The sequence below is a fragment of the Columba livia genome, chromosome 3 (assembly GCF_036013475.1).
Source record: "Columba livia isolate bColLiv1 breed racing homer chromosome 3, bColLiv1.pat.W.v2, whole genome shotgun sequence".
NCBI classification, from domain to species: domain Eukaryota; kingdom Metazoa; phylum Chordata; class Aves; order Columbiformes; family Columbidae; genus Columba; species Columba livia.
Window position 1 is genome coordinate 110390327 of NC_088604.1, and position 16376 is coordinate 110406702.

General features: G+C 43.1%; 1 protein-coding gene across 14 annotated transcripts in view; it reads right to left on the reverse strand.

Moving 5' to 3' along the window:
- Nucleotides 1-16376, reverse strand: part of TTBK1 (tau tubulin kinase 1) — a 134783-nt gene that overhangs the window by 23818 nt on the left and 94589 nt on the right. For 12 of the 14 annotated variants that reach the window (XM_065059039.1, XM_065059040.1, XM_065059038.1 and 9 more), the window contains 3 exons: nt 12849-13024; nt 9673-10231; nt 2981-3235 (listed from right to left, as the gene is read on the reverse strand). In XM_065059039.1, the coding sequence (XP_064915111.1) occupies nt 2981-3235; nt 9673-10231; nt 12849-13024 (990 nt within the window). The remainder of the gene's footprint in view (nt 1-2980; nt 3236-9672; nt 10232-12848; nt 13025-16376) is intronic. The other 2 variants (XM_065059044.1, XM_065059043.1) reach the window with 1 other exon arrangement.

Consider the following 16376-nt stretch of genomic DNA (forward strand, 5'->3'; position numbering starts at 1 on the left):
ATAGTGCTGAGCTAAGGGCAGGAGATCAGGAATCCTAATGAGAAACATCACCACTTGTGAGAGATAGCAACATATAAACATATTTTGTTTGGTTAGTTGGTTTTCAATTTATTAATAACTTTAACTAGAAGAAAGTCTTACTGAAGTCAATGTAAATCAACCTTCTTTATCAATCAGACTTTCAAATTTAGAAGAGTTTCAAGTTTACTTGGCAAGAACAGTTTTATATAAAGACACAATGAGTAGCATTAGATTACTGCCCTTTAAATTTTATGTATGGAGCAACTTATCAGCTAGTCATTGTTTTTGTCTAAGGGGCAGGTTAGAGTCTGTTGCCTTTTCTCACTGGTGAAACTAAAAATGGATTTTTAAAAAATAAAACAATAGAAATTTTCATTCCTTAAAATTTATCTGGAAAAGTGAACACCAGTGTTTTGGAGACTACGAACTAAAAGTTATTAAAGTTACTGATTTTAAATCTACTTCTTTCACAAACTCCATTTTCTCTGGAATCTGCTGTTCTATTAAAGTCCCTACTGAACATGGGAAAAATAACATCAGAGCAGAGTCTACTCAAGGAAATCATTCCTTCTCATGTCACTTTGAGAAAGGCAAAGCCCTGCTCTTTCTGGTGTATGGGGATTGCGGAAGATTGAGCGAGGAGGAGAAATGTAAATGCACTCAAGTGACCTGCAGCTGGGGTATAAAGAAAGCACGTACATCATGCTAATTGTTTTGGTGATCTTGTGTGCTTGACAAGTAGAACCTCTGTATTAGATAACACAGGCCTGAGAGAAACCCTACGGCACCTTATAATGTCTGAGATTCCTGTTTTGTTTTGAGAAAGAGCAGAGCACAGCAAGAGGCTGCGTCTGCTCTCAGCCTTGAAATATAGGCGAGCACAGCCGGCCTAGTGATCTTCTAGCTGGGCTGAATCACTGCAGCGCCTGTGTCCCTGCTTGTCTCACCTCTGCATGGGAGTTTAGGTGCCACTTCGGAGATCCTCCAGTAGAGAGGTAACTAAAATAAATCTTGCTCTTTGCAATTGTATTCATAGCCTCTGGCTCTTCTTGCGACGTGCCTGTGCCTGTGCACATACTGGTTTCTGTGCTTGACAAGAGAAGAACTGCCAAATAAGATTAGGCTACTGGTAAATTCAGTCATATTTCTGGCAAAGCCCAGTGGGTTTTTTTAAAATAAAACGGATCAACAAATTGCAGATAAAAATTCCGGCTGGGCAGTAAAGTGTCCTGTTCACTCATGTTCTTGCAGCAAATAAAAATAAATTTAAATTCAAGAATGACTATGGGAAGAGACCAGTCATGCCTACGCTGAATCTTCTCAAGGAGGGTGTGTTGCCCTCTCCATCTCCATCCCTCTACCCACCAGGATGCTCTGTGGTACGACTGTGCCTGAGCACATCTTGCGGCACACAGACCCACCAGGCCAGGTCCTACGAGCTTCGGCCAGCACCACGCACCCTGTCAGGGCTTGCACTGTCTGGGGTTGCTTACAGAAGGGTGAATCTGATATTAAGGGAGCCTCAGGCAGGGTAGATGTACCTACAGAAATCAGTATTTGGAAGGAAGACTGTAACTCCACTGGAAACACCACACTTATGCAGTAACAACTCCATGTCACAACTTTCTTCTAACACCCATACTTATCCCATGCCATTTTCTCATTTGCCTGAGCTTTCTGTATGTTTTCTTGTCTGTATCCTCTGCTTATATGCTTTCTGCAGAATTTTTTATTTTGGACTTGCACTTTCCTAAAGCCCTGAGCACCAGCAATGACCCCTTCTTCTTTAACCTTAACATCCATACTGCCTCTTCTCCCAGAAAACTGGTCCTAAGGCTCATTTCAGTAGAAGGTAGTTACTACATTCACTTAACTACAGGTCTTCATACAGCCTGGTGTTTTACACTGCAGCTATACTGAGAAGGGCAATATAGCCCTGCAATCTGGGGAAATAAGGATACTTATAACAATTTACATTAACTTTGATCTCCCTTTTCCTCTGAGACTCAAGTCAGTTTTAGACAGGGGCTCTGTATACTAACTGCTGAGGCCACTTATTTCTCAAGTGAGATCTGTTATCACAGGCATTTCCAAGCAAGGCCAAGATGCAGGGCTCCTCTGCCACTGAAAATCTGCAGGTGCCTAAAATTTCTGGAATTTAGAAACAAAGGAAATTTAGAAACAGCTGGATCGGTAAGAAAATCCTTGCTATCCAGCTTAGGAGTGGAGAGCACACAAACAGGTCCACTGTCACATGACAGAGGCAAAACCAGAGAGACAGAAATTTGTGGTGACTGTATGGAAACCAAACTGCAACAAAAAGCAAGGAGATTTCCAAAGCCAAAGCAACAAAGAGATACATGATCATAACTCCACAAGAGGGACAAATCCTGAGGTCCTGCCTCAGGTGGGCTTCCAGTAGGAGTCTGCCTATTTCTAGATGGAGTAAAACTGCCTACAGATTTAGCCCAGAGTAAGACACCAACAAAGATGCTTGAACCAATTTGCCCAGTGAAGGTAACGCTTGCTGATACCTCCACAGTCTCTCCACTCCAGTCATAATTTGACAATGTTTGTGGCTTGATTGCATGTGTTCGGCAAGGCAGCCCTGCACTTTCTACCCCAAGGCTGCAGGACATGCAAGTGAGTCTCTGAGAAGAACCCTGGCATTCAGTTCTTTCATATATATCACATGTTCACCATCTGTGTTCTCATCTTCGGCCATGCTCCTGCCCCTCACCCAGGTTGCTGGGATGTTTAGAAAACCAGACGTTTTCAGTCTCTGTGGGGTTTGGTTGCCAGGGCTTTGGAAGTAACAGTACCTTAGGCCGGTGTTGTCTGGGATTCAGTATTGCATTAAGTGGTGACACACTGTGGGCAGGTGGGGATCTATTATTGCATTGTGGAGGCTGCTGCTTCCCTGAACAGGCTATGTTTTGTGTGTGAAGCGGGCCCACACCTGCTGGAGCTGGGACCTGGAAATGCGAAGGACGGAAGGCATGAGTCTGTGGTTTCCTGCCGTGAGGGGCATGTGCCTGCGGTGGGGCATGCGCACGGGGCTGCTCTCCGCCGAACGGCTGCGCTGTATGAAAGTGCCACCAACGTGAGGGTAGTGTTCTGTCTCCAGAGTTGAGGAGGAGAAAACGGAGGACGCCAGTCTTCTCAGGGGGCTGTACCTCGGGAGGGAGTGCTGAGAAGGCCTGTCCTCCTCCAACTGAAAAAGACCAAGAAGAGTGGAGGAAAAGGTGTCAGGCAAAGACTTGACTCGCCCCTGGTTTGTGATGCGCATGCTGCAGGCATCTTCGCCGGCAGATGTAAAATGCCTAAGTGGGGCTTACTTACTGCTCTGCATCTCTAAATTCCCAGGGCACGTATGGGCACCACATGAGTCTGCCATTACAGGGGGCCTGCCATGCTCTCCCCAGCCACATGCAGACACAAGCGACACCAGCAGTGTCAAGCTCTGCTATGTCAGTCCCCTTCTCTATCTCTTCAGGCTACCTGCCTCACCATTCTGTTCCTCTGGCATCACTCATCTGGACACATCATTCGGCTACTCATACATCTTGCAAACAGGTAACAGTCAAAGTCTGAACACACCTGGAAACCATGTGTAAGAGAAATGGTGAAACATCTGGTGCTAAAATGATTATATGTATTTAAAAGTGAAGGATTCTCAGTTGTTTTGTTTTGTTTTGTTTTGTTTTTTCAATAAGTCTTATAAAACTTGCTCCAGAGATTTGGAAAGGTAACTTCAGGGGCTGTTGGTGGACTTTTCTTTTCTGACACTTAAACTGCTGGTCCCCTGATACACTTTTATATTGAGTACCTGCAGAGGGAGTGTTAATGCTTCTAGTTTTGATAAGCAGGGGAAAGGCAGCAGCCGGAAAGGCTGGCAGAGTATAATTCTCCTTTCAGTGAGAAATACAAAACACAGAGCCACAGGAGGACATGAGGAGAAAATGCATTCTTAGGTCCCTTTTCTGTTTCTGTGATCATGGGATGGCCAGGAGAACAAGGAAAATATACTCACAGAGCACAACTTGTGCAAGGATGAGATTGCAGTCCCTACCTTCCTACATACTGACTAGAAGACAGAGACATTACAGGAATTACTTCAGATTCTTCATCCTGAAAATGCCAAGTCCTTCCTCTTCTTTCTGCCTCTGCTATGAAACTAGCACTTTCACAGGGGTCAGCAACCTCAGTTTCCAAAAACAGACCATTTTTCCTAGAATTACCTTTTTCCTTTCAAATCCATTCCCTTCCTTGTGCTGCATCTTTTTTCAGGCAGTCTCTGTAGGTTTCAAAATGTAACTGGGAAATCTGAAAAGGCAATATTGTATTTTCTTCAGCCAAAACAGTTCTCCTTATCTTACTAGAGATGTTGCCTTTGCAAATGATATGAGAAAAAGAACTGAACTTCATCCAGTCTCATCTCTTTCCTGTCACCTTCAATATCTCTGCAGTGCTTTGAGGCAGGTATCTTATCTTCATAAGTTTGTGGTTGGCATTAAATGTGAAGAGCAATTATTTATAGTCCTAAATGTACTGCATTTCACTGCATAGGTCAGACTCTCAGATAATAATAATGATGTAATACTGTCATACAAAGTATTTGAGAGAGACAAAGAAATTCTAGACAGCAGCTATAATTTGTCATAAAGCAAATAATCTCTCCATAGATGCTGTAGAAATTCAGTCCTGGGTATACTGTTTTGAGGCTGCACAGCTAAGTATACCAGAATTGTTCTTATTACTTTTTGCTCCACGTTTGGGCTCAGCATACTTTATGATTTCCAATGTATCATCTCAACGTGGTAAAGACTTGTCAGCTCAAAATTAATCACTCCAACTACCCAGATGGACCTCCTTCACAGCACAGTACCAAGGGCCTTGCCCAGGCCACAAAGGGGCAAATTGCAATGCCCCATCAGCAAGCGCACTTAGGTATTGCTGCCTCTTGGCTGAAGCTCAGGTTACAGACATGCTTAAATTGCACAGTCAACGCTGGAGGTGCTGTGCCCTTTTATCCCTCTGCCCTTGGCAGAAATCAGGCTGGACCACCTTTCATCAGGCCTATCCTGCTCTGTTTGGACAGGAGCAGCATGGGAAGTCCTGGAAAAATGTGATGTTGATAGAGCTCAATAGATGTAAAAGATTTAAAATGTAATTAGGAATTTCTACTGAGCTTGAAGTTCCAATTGTTATGACCTGTATATATATAAGGACCACCATACATAAGAATTACTTCTCTTACAGTATCACTTTTTGTTGATCCTTTATTTCTAACACATGGATGGACAAGGACCCTGAATCTAAAAAGCCTAAGGGACAGAGGACAACTCTACACAGATCCTCCTCCATTAGCTGGCAAGCTCTTCTCACATGGATGGAAGCTGGAAGAGCTGCATATCAAAGAATCACATAATCTACAACAGGCACCAAGTGCAGCTCAACAGGAAAGACACTGAGTGAGGGGCAATGGGAGTCTGCCTCCTTCTGCAAATGCCCATTTCTCACCACTGAGAAATGGTACCTCAGGTCTCCTCAGAGCAGCCCATGGACAAGAGGACACCAAGACACATAGCAGCTTTTCATATATCATTTTTCCTGTCGCCTTCTTCCCCAGCCTGCCTCTTCTGCCCATGGTTATAAACCTGAGAGCCTGCTGTGTTTTGGTTCTATCCATTGCTTGATTATTTATACACAATATGTATTAATATACTATAAAATATATATTTCTATACTATAAACATGTATAAATAATATTTATAGACCCAGCTTTTCTTCTTTCTGCATTGGAGCCAGTGAATTTGTAGTTTCTGTCCTTTCCTCCTGCTGTCTTTCAGCACTCTGGGAGTGACAAGAATTTCCCTTATCACTGCTCCAGTGTCTGGGGACACAGAGGCCACCAGGCCCAAAATATAACCCAGAGAAAGCCCTCCTCAGCTTTCAGTCATCAGTGCAAATCAGAGTTCACCCAGGTAAGAGACCTGGGCCAACCCAGGGCTCTACAACACATGAGAGAGAGGCTCTACAGATCACCCAAAATGCTTGAGCCCTGTCCTTGTTGTGAGGCAGCTCTCTCCTGTGTCTACGTGTCTTTTTCCAAGGAATAATCATCACCAACTCAAATCAACAGAGGAGGAGAACAGCATCAATACTGTTGTCACTGAAGTGGACATCCCCTAACCAGCCGTGCTGCTCCCAAGGGTATTGGGCAACATCACAACTATAGCATCCCTCAGATGAGGCAATTATGAAGGTCAGGAGCATGGGGGCACCCATGGGCTCAGCACCTGAACTAAGAATATTTTCTTGGCTCAGTGAGGGTCTCAGCACAGATTTTTATGGAAGAAAAACAGTGATTAGAGGTCAAGTTGGACTCCCAGGTGGAACACTGGAACAGGCTCCCCAGGGAGGTAGTCATGGCTCCAAACCTGACACTATTCAAGAACTGATTGGACAATGCCATTCGACATGTGGTGTCAATTTTGGTGTTGTCCAATGGAGGGATGGGAGCTGGATGTGACGATCCTTGTGGGTCCCTTTCAATTCAGGACATTCTATGATTCTGTGATTCTATGATCTGTCCCAGGCAGCCTGTGCAATGTGCCTCTGACTGCCTCCTGTCTTACCCATGGCATTACCAACACAGGTTTTCATGCTGAGCATCCTTGCTTGATCTCTCAGCAGAGAAGTCAATGGCGGGGAATGGCTGGGAAGGGCTCATAAGCTCCGCAGCTCCTGCCCTCTCAGGGTCAAGACACGCACAACTTTAAATAACTCTATTTGTGGCACTCTCCTGGCTGTGGAAGGCTGTCTGTGGGATAAAAGAGGCCTAATGTGGGGAAATGCTGAGAGAGTTGGGACTGTTTAGTTTGGAGAAGGCTCATGGGGGTTCTTACCAATATCTATAAATACCTGATGGGAAAAAGAATATGGACCCAGACTCTTCTAAGTGGTGCCCAGGGAAAGGACAAGAAGAAATAGGCGGAAATTGAAATACAGGAAATTTAATTTAAACATAAGAAAAAGGCTTTTTACCATCAGTGTGATTAAACACTGCAACACGTTGCCCAGAGGGGTTGCGGAGTCTCCATCCTCAGAGAGATTCTGATTGTACGCCCTCCTGAGCAATCCTGGGTGGGACTAGATGATCTCCAGAAGTCCCTTCCAACCTCAGCTATGCTGTGATTCTATGATAATCCAGAGGTGACTGTCTTTTTGCCAGTAACAAGTAATGGGTTATATATTGGAGCCAGAGAATGGAGGAACAGAAGAAAGCATTAGAGCAGGGATTACCCATTTGCTCTCGGTTTGTACTCTGCTGATACCAATGGATGATCACCAGTTTCTGGGAGACCAGAATGAGGTCCCAAATCAGTACAAAAGGGCCTATGACCTTAATCAAGGTAGGTCTGCATTTAGTGATATTTTTACCTATTTTAAAGGCTCAGTTCATATCCAAAGGTAAGGAAGATTTACTCACAGACACACTATCTGTTCACAAGTTCAATCAAACCCAGAGGAAGCCCAAGCCTGAGCTACAGGAAACATCTCTCATTGCTAGTGAGGCGTTAATATTTTCATTAGTTAATTCCTTGGTCAAATTATTAGCATCCGAACCAACTGTCCCTCCAACTCTGCCGCACCTAAGGAGAACAGGCTGATGCTTTCCTTCAGGCACCAAGTAATTCTTCCTTTCAGAGTTGGCAGTTGGTTCTGTGACAGCAAATGGAAAAATAGGAATGACACTGCAAAGCTGTGTATATAGAAGCAACTGAAGGATCCAGAACTCAAAGGATGCACAACTGAATCCTGGCCAGCCAAAGAAGTCCAGTGTTGGTCTATATGTACAAAGTTAGGTCCAGGAGTAACCAGAGGGTGTTTCAGAATACAGGAGCAAAAAAATGTTCAGTCAGCTGGAAAGCCAAAGCTGTCTAATATATTAGCAGTAATCATCCACAATCCCATTAATTTACCTTTTTTGCCTGCTTTTTAAGTATCACTGTGCAGGGATAAGCAGCCTTCATACTGTGTCATACCCAACTCGCCCAGTCATTTCTTATAGCTGTATTAGGTGCGGTGGCCAAGAAGGCACCTCCAGCCTTCTTTAGCTATGCTAAATACATCAGTGAAGTGTTCCTGCTGGTTCCTACAGCTGGTTCTTACCAGCTGGCTCTTGCCGTGTTCATCACAACTTGCAGATCTTGCACTGACCAGCCTAATAAGTGTTCAGACAGAGCAAAATCAGACACAGACCCTTTCAATTATGCTGATCTTGCCTATGCAAGCTCCAGATATCTGTGTCATCCAACATCTTGGCTTCTTACAAGCAAACACCTCCACCTAGGAACCTTGCAACTGGATGCAGTCTTCCTGAGAAGCATGTACTACTATTATTCCATGCTCAGCAGGACAGTCCCACTAAAGCCTGCTATCAGTATTTCTGTTCTTCCTGTAAGTACTGCAGCCTCATACACCTCAGCAAGGAACACTTTGGTTTGATTCTTTTCATATAGTTTATTGCATCAGTCATGTTTTGTTGCCCAAATTAACAGCACTTTTTTCTTGTATCTCTCCAGGATCCAGAGAAGAGAAGAATCTGGTCAAGGCCTGAACAGAAGGATGCTCTTTTAACATGCTTCAGTCCAGTGAACACTCCTTTAGAGAATAAGCTCAAGAGGGAACAGGACATGGAATTACCAGCTTCCAGAGAGGAACAAGCAGACTGCCCAAACGCCTGCCACAGGAGGATGTCACTGTGTACATGACCCGAGACTCGCCTGCTCTTATGCTCCACATGCATGAGATCTTCATTAACCTACAAATACAAAAAGCCCTCAGGAGAACAATTTTATTGTCTCTTGAAGTGAACATTCTGGGACAGCCTTCTTCTGAACGTGTGAGAAATGAAGATCAGATATGACAGAGGAACTCGGAACCCAACAGTATATAATGTTTTTCCAGGTCATCTAATAAATTGCCTCCCACTAAAGCCTGAAGTTCTTTGTATCTTCAGAGGACCACAGAAAAAAAGCAAAACCAAAAGAAAAAAGGCCTCTACAACTATCTGGAACAAACAGAGTAGGTAAAGAACATTTCTGTGAGTTCTGGTAACAATGTCAATCACAGAAGTAAGGTTGATGTGATGTGTGTGCTGGTTACTCTGAGCTTTTTATTAGGTATTTAGAAAAAAGTTTAATCTCAGGGAGTTATTTCATGATTTGCATTGCTGTGCCCAGTGCTGATGTGTGATTAGAATAGAGGGCAGACACTGCTGTTGCTGCTGAGAAACTATGTGGAGAAGATTGGCTGGCAACACTTGCATACAGCTAAGTGGTTATTAACAAAACACTGTGGTAGAGCAATAAGAGATCTGATTTAAGATACCTACAACCACAGCTGTGCTCTCCTCTTATCACTGTGCCAAAACAGCTGAAAGATCTTGATAAGAGTGTGTCCTTTGTAGGGGATGTTACTAGCTATAGGGAGCACTTCTAAGATGTTCACAACATTTAGAAGCACTGTTAGAAACAGTTTCACAAAAGCATCCATGCTTGAGTCACAGACTTCTCCAGTACAGTTGAGGTTTCCTAAGATGATGCTACGCTAGTCAATAAAATACAGACCCAGGGATCTTACCTGTCTCTGAGGACCAGTAGGTTCAGATTCTCGTCTCCTTTGTCGGAAAGCTGGTGCTGAATGCAGGGGAGAGTGGGCTGGACTTCCCATCTGCTGTTCATGTTTACTGTCAGATACTGTTTGAGAAGGTCCTTCATGTCTGTGGGAACTGTCCTCCTCAGTCACAGGCTGCATACCCCGACCTCGTCCATCATGCGTCTTTGGCCTGACTGCAGCATCTGCTCCTAAGCGCTTTCTCTCCTCACCATCTTCAACAGGTCTCAGTTCCTCAGGCTCCTCATCTGTTGTTCCAGAGGTGCTCGGCTCAGCACCTGGGTGAAAGTCCTTCAGCTCTGTCTCCTTATCAATGATAACCCATTCCTTGCTATCAAAGTCCTCCTCCTCTGCAAGTGGTACTGAGCGGAAGGCATTGCTGAGGGCTTCATGTTCCACCGAAGCAGACACATCCATCCTACCACTTGCCTGCCGATCAGCCTGGCCAGTATCAATGGACAGCATCTGGGCTGGCTGGGAGGAGCATACGAGCCGTGATGGAGAGCCAGGTAAATCCATTCGAGATCTAAAGACAGAACATGAAGCCATTAGGCTTAAGCAAAAATATTTCTTTAGAATCTATATGGCAAAAAGATGTTCCCCCTAAAGTGCTTCAGTATGAGAGCCAATGCAGCATCTCTCTTCCTTGTAGATGACAGGATGATAACCAGTTTCCCCCAACAACACCAATATACTCTTAAGCCTTTGGTAAATACTATTGGTTTGTGAAAAAGAAAACACCCCCTAAATCCTTAATCTATTGTCTGACTTAACCGTGTCTCTGCTTGGCTCTTATAACCTCTTCAGCTGCACTGTGCTACCACTTGAGTGGCCACTGAAGCCTCTAAGGTGGCCACAGGAGTTCTCCAAAGGCAGAAGAAATCTTCGATCCTATTGTGCACAGAAGACCCCAAAATACTTTGGAGGAGCAGGAAGAAAATATGGTTAGTACCCTTTTACAAAGGGTAGCATAAGGTTCAGCGAGTCACAGTCTAAATAGCAGCAGCTTCTCCAGCCATGCAGAAATACCCTCCAAAGAGACACTGAAAGCTCCCTGTGCCCCAACGGCCCTGGCAGCATCTTAGCAGGAAAAAACAGTGGCATTTCTATCACTCTACTCCACAGTGGTATAATCCATGCTTCTCATTTGGCCTGCACCTGCTGCTAACTTTGCTTCTCTGTCCACCACAGCTGTTAGCAGCTTGCTGTACAAAAGCAGAGCATCTGCTGGTCAGAAAAAGACAGCTGCAGTCCATTTTACAAAAGGATTTCAAGAAAGACCACACAGCCTTGCAGACTCTTCTGCGAAAAGCCTTCCATGTGTGAGAAAGCATGAGGGGAAACAGAGAAGTGACTGACCATTTGGTGAAGGCTGCTAAGCAAAACTGGGTATCATCAACACAGAGGAAGGTCAGTGCTGAGATGGAAATAACTGCGCTTGCAATGTCAAATTTCTGACTAAGAAAGGGGAATTAGAGAAGGACGTGAACCAAAGACTGATATAGAGGAAATTGTGAGCAAAACCAAAGTTCTCAGCAAAAGCCATCTTGATGGATCTGAAAGAAGCAAGGTTGTATTTGTTAGTTCTTGAAAATATATTATTGTGAATAGGAAACACAAGTATGCAAAGTAAGAATATACTCTGTGTGAATAAGAACTGGATTTTAAAAGCTATTGCTAAAAAAAGTAAGAGAAACTCTGGACTTAGGCAACGTTTTCATGCATTCCCCAGGAGAGGAGAGACTCCTGGAGTGGAAGAATTTAGTCCAGAAAGCCAGAAGAATTTCCCAGTGCTGCAATTCAGGTCTGTGTCGTGAAAAGTCAAAAATGGAACAATGAGTAGACTGTGTGGCAGAGTGGGATTGTATTTGCAACATACTTGGTGCAGGCTACTTGCAAGATGAAAAAATATCTTGATTTTAAAAACAGAAGCTGAGGTAAGAAGGCAGGAGAAAGGGATGTATTTTGGATAATACACATTTTCTGTATTAAGTTAGCATGATGCTGAGTAGATAAGGAAGAGCTAGAGAAATAAAGGAAGGAGTTAAAAGCACCCAGTGAATATACAGGACTAGTGTTGCTGACTGTTATAAATGACTTTTTTCCCTTCCTATTTTAAAGTGCTTTTCTTCTGACCAAGAAAAAGAAGAGGTACCAAGACACAAGAATTATTATTCAAGCTCTAAATTATTAACAGCAACACAAACAATCCTTCCTGAATTACAGAGAAGAATTATAGCTTCCTCCAGCCACCCAGAATAAAACAGTACCTAACAAACAGGGTAGCACTAGGGGCTCATCCACTCTCTAGTTCTTTTGATCCTTCTCCATTTCTAGCTCTGGCCTCCTTGTGACTGTTCTTCTTGGCTGAAGTCTGTCAGATTTTCTCTGAGAAGAAGGTCTGTCTCCCCTCTGCCTATTTTAGAGGGGGCATTTCACCAGTATGCCCTGCAACCACAGTCCATGCCTTGACTTCCAGTGGAAAGAGGAAGACTGATTAACAAAGGACATGAAGGGAGTTAACCAGCACCAAAGGCTTGTGTCTTGTAACACGTTCTCCAGGATACAATGCTTTAGAAAGCTTATTTTTATTATTCTTGGGGTTTTGTTTATTTTTTTGCCATGCATCTGAAAGTATCCATATTACCCTCAAAATCAGGGTGTAATATATACTTTTCACATGCAAACAAGTGCAATACTATATGCTGAAAAATTAACATTATTCTTGCTGTAAATGAAAAATAATGAAATAATGAAACCCAGCAGATCAAGATCTGCCAGCTAGCTCCCAGAACACATGGATCCTTGTCTGTATCCTAAAAAGATCCATTGTTCCCTCCCACCTCAGGCGAGCCAAAAGTTTTGTGACTATTTACATTATCTCTGATCTGACGCTTTGCCTTCCCTCTATCAAATGTCCCTTCTATCTGTGGAGTTCTTCCCATCCCGAGACAGAGTAAGAATCATTCCCACTAACTCTCCTTATTAGCAGACATGAGTCTCATCAGAAAGATCATAAAGCCCATGAACACGTCCAACCAGAAATGAACTTCCAGTGCCTGCTGATCTAATGATTAGGTTGGTCTCCACAGTCCTCAAGATGCTGGGTAAAAGCAGTAGGAGGCTACAGAGGGTGAGCAAACCTTCTTTCGTGTAGATCTGCTTTGCCATCAGCAATGGAGAGGCGTTCTGATTCAGGGCTGTTCACACGGCGGTATCTTAGGGAGCGCACTTGTGCAGTTGGGGACTCTGGAGGCACTCGGACAGGGGAACTGGGGCAGACACCATTTCTCTGCTCCTCTTCCACCATGCACTGAGTCTGTAGGAGGTAAACACAGAGAACTTCAAAATCTGACCAGAGACATTGATTTCCCATTCTTCACTGCTGCTCTATGCTTTCTTCCACGATATAATTTCAGCTGCATTTTCACAATCTACGCAAGAAATGTCTGAAGGAATGCAAGGGCCTGTATGTCCTGGCAATTATCTCATATTAAAACAAGGTATGGATTTTAAATGAATCCAAATATTTAAACATCTTTACAAAGCAGCCTTTGCATTTCAGTTACCAAAAAGAGTTACCATGGGCTAACCTGCTACATATACAAACCCCAACTGCTTATCCAAGATGTCTAAGAGCCCCTGTTTGTAATTTTATTCTATTTTTTTAAAATCTTGGACCTCAAAACAAAGTCCTCCAGGATATATACTCAACCACAACATCTGTAAGCACTTTCCACAAACCCAAGGTCACACTGAACATGTTCATGGACACTTGTGAGCCTTGCATGTTCATACTCTACCAGTACACACTTTCTGTTTTACTGAATTTTTTTTTTAATTTAGCAGCAGACAAAGGAGCAAAAGTCGGTGACTGTAACACAGCTGCTTTCTGCCTTCCACTGTGGTGCTTTTTCTTGGAAGAGAAGACATGCTTAGGCAAAAGCATAGACGCAAAATGGCCCAAGTGCTACAGCAACAGTCTCAGATTTGCATTCAACCCTGGTGTGCTGCCAGCCATGCAACACCAGCTTCTACACACCGCCTCTGTGTGGGGACACACATTGGGGTGCCAGTGCAGGCTCCTAGTATGGAAAACATTTACCTTTCTCTGCAGCATGCCCTGTATATACTTGTCCTCTTAATGCCAGAGGCTCTGAATGTATGCAGGCTTCTCAGTAAAATGCTGCTGATCAAGACAGTTGTCTTTGTGCATGTACTGTGTACATGACAAGTCAGTCAGTGTCCATAAATTAGCAGATCTAAACCATTCAGGTTGGGTTTGGAATGCAGAAGTAAATAGTCTTTGCAGCCAGGGAGAGTGGAGGAGAACTTCCACGCAATACAGGAAAAGCAGAATAGGTGATAATTATTTAATCTGTAATCCATTCAGGACAGGAGTAGGTTAGTGCTGAAGGTCAAATGTGTTTGTGAAAGGAGCAAAGTGTTGATTTAAGTGTAGGGTAACAGGCAACTTACTAAGATCCAAAAGCAGAGAATTGGGCGAGGGTGTGAGAGAGAAGGAAGAGGCTTCTGAGAAAATACAGAAGGAGAACTTCGATCCAGCGGAGGAAGGAGAACCAGAAGAAGGATTTAGAAAGATCAGTGACGTGAAGTAAGGAAACTACCCTTAACACAGAAATGGGAGAAGTGGGACAGGAGACCTGAATGGTGTGAATAGAGAAATAAGGATGACATTAGAGAAGTATTGGGGAGAAAAAAAACATGGCAAGATCTACTCATCACCTAAATACAAAGAGCAAAATGGGGAGGGCCAGAGTTACTTCTAACGGTGCAAGACTGTAAGATGAAGGATGGTGAAGCCGTGAATAGCAGAAGGGTGTTTTACACACCAGCTGTCCTTGCGGTTCAGAAAGACACAAGTGATGCCTGAGTTGACAAGCAGAGGTGAAGCTGTACACTTACATATCACATCTGCAGCCTCCTTTTTTTTTTAATCCATGTGGTGACTGTGACTCAAATAAAAACCGATTCTCTCTTGGAGAACAGTCAGACTAAACATAATAAGCCTAGTGGACTGAAAGGTCGGGCAAGGGTCAGACTAAAGATAACAACCTTCACATAGAGAAAGAACACATTTCTTTAGCTTTGGAGAGGACGATGCCCCGGGCTCTATTTCATAAACTGCTGAGCTTGTCAGAACTCGAGTGCTCATTGCCATGCTGACTAACTCCGTAAGTTCTTTTGCCAGTAACTTGACAAGAAACAGCATATCCCTTGGCAGGAACATCATCTGGTCATGCTGGGGATCTTGCAGAAACCTCCCCTGCCTTTAGCTGCTGTTACGACAGGACTTGTGAACGATGGCGCTGGGTACCCAAGATATGAGGTACAACTAGCACACAGAAAGGACATTTAGGACTCCCTTGTGCACATCTCACCTGACTGAAGAGCATCAAGGCACCTGGTGGTTCAAAGGAACAGAAAAACACATAGGAGTTACCGGGATTTTTCTGTAATGCTGAGGTTTTTTGTATGTTCTGGAAACAGAACTGTCTCACTCTACTAGTCTTTTCTTATTTCATGTGCCTTCCAAAGAGAACTTCTGGGAATGCACACAGTTTACCAGTGAGAGATGAAAAAGTAGTTTGAACTTGGTTTATAATTCTCAGTATTGGGGGATGCTGCTGGTAATGCTCCATACAGATAACACTTTGATCCAAATTATTTTTGTTGGAGAATTTTAAGGAAGTTAGATGAGATTATTTCTTGTCCATGAATAATGTTTTCTAATAAGACTAAGGATAGTGGAGCTATCTGCAGGGCTGAAAAAGGGACTAACTTTGTGCCAGTAGAGACTAAAGTGAATTCTGGTCAGAGCCAGAAGACCGGTAGGTTTAACATGCTAGTCCACAACCGTCCATTAAAGACAGGTTTGTGAAGTGAATCCAATACGCCCTCATATTATTTTACATCTGTTTGATGAAGGTTTCTCTGCTAAGAGATTCTGTACATATCTGATGTCATGCCATGTGACATTCTGATTTTTAAATAAGAACTGAGATCAACACAACAAATACTAATTTACTTACAATATGCAAGCTGATCTAATAAATAAACTAACTAATAAACATTTACTATGGGATCATCATTCAACGGGGATGCCTCCAAGAAATTAGGTAACTTTTACAAGAAAGAACTGAGAAACTACTTAGGGATTATGAGGAAAACCAACTGAAATATGTACTGTATGCAAGCCAAAAAGTCTAAGATGATCTTGGAATGCAGAAATATGAGAATATTAAGTTACAGTTTCTCTCACTCTTCACAGGGGTGAAACCATCATTAGATGCTCTTTATAGGTTGTGCTACCCTTTAGAAGGAAAAGTTTAAAAATTGGAAGAGAAAAATTAGTGATGATTCAAGACATAGAAAAAAAAGGCTGATGAAGACATCTCTGATGAAATTTATTTATCCAAGAGGTTAGGACACAATAAAATTTTGGTTTATAATTTCAAAATCTGGGACAACTTGGATATTATATCAGCTATGCAAGGACTAGAATTTCATTGCTTGAAGTATCAAGATCCTATTGGTCCCCAAAATGTCATTTGCATAAAGATTCAAATTAATCCCAATGGCTTTTAATCTGTGAAAAAATTATTTGTAATTTCCCATTTCCACAGGCAAATTCCACAGTGCTTTTTGAG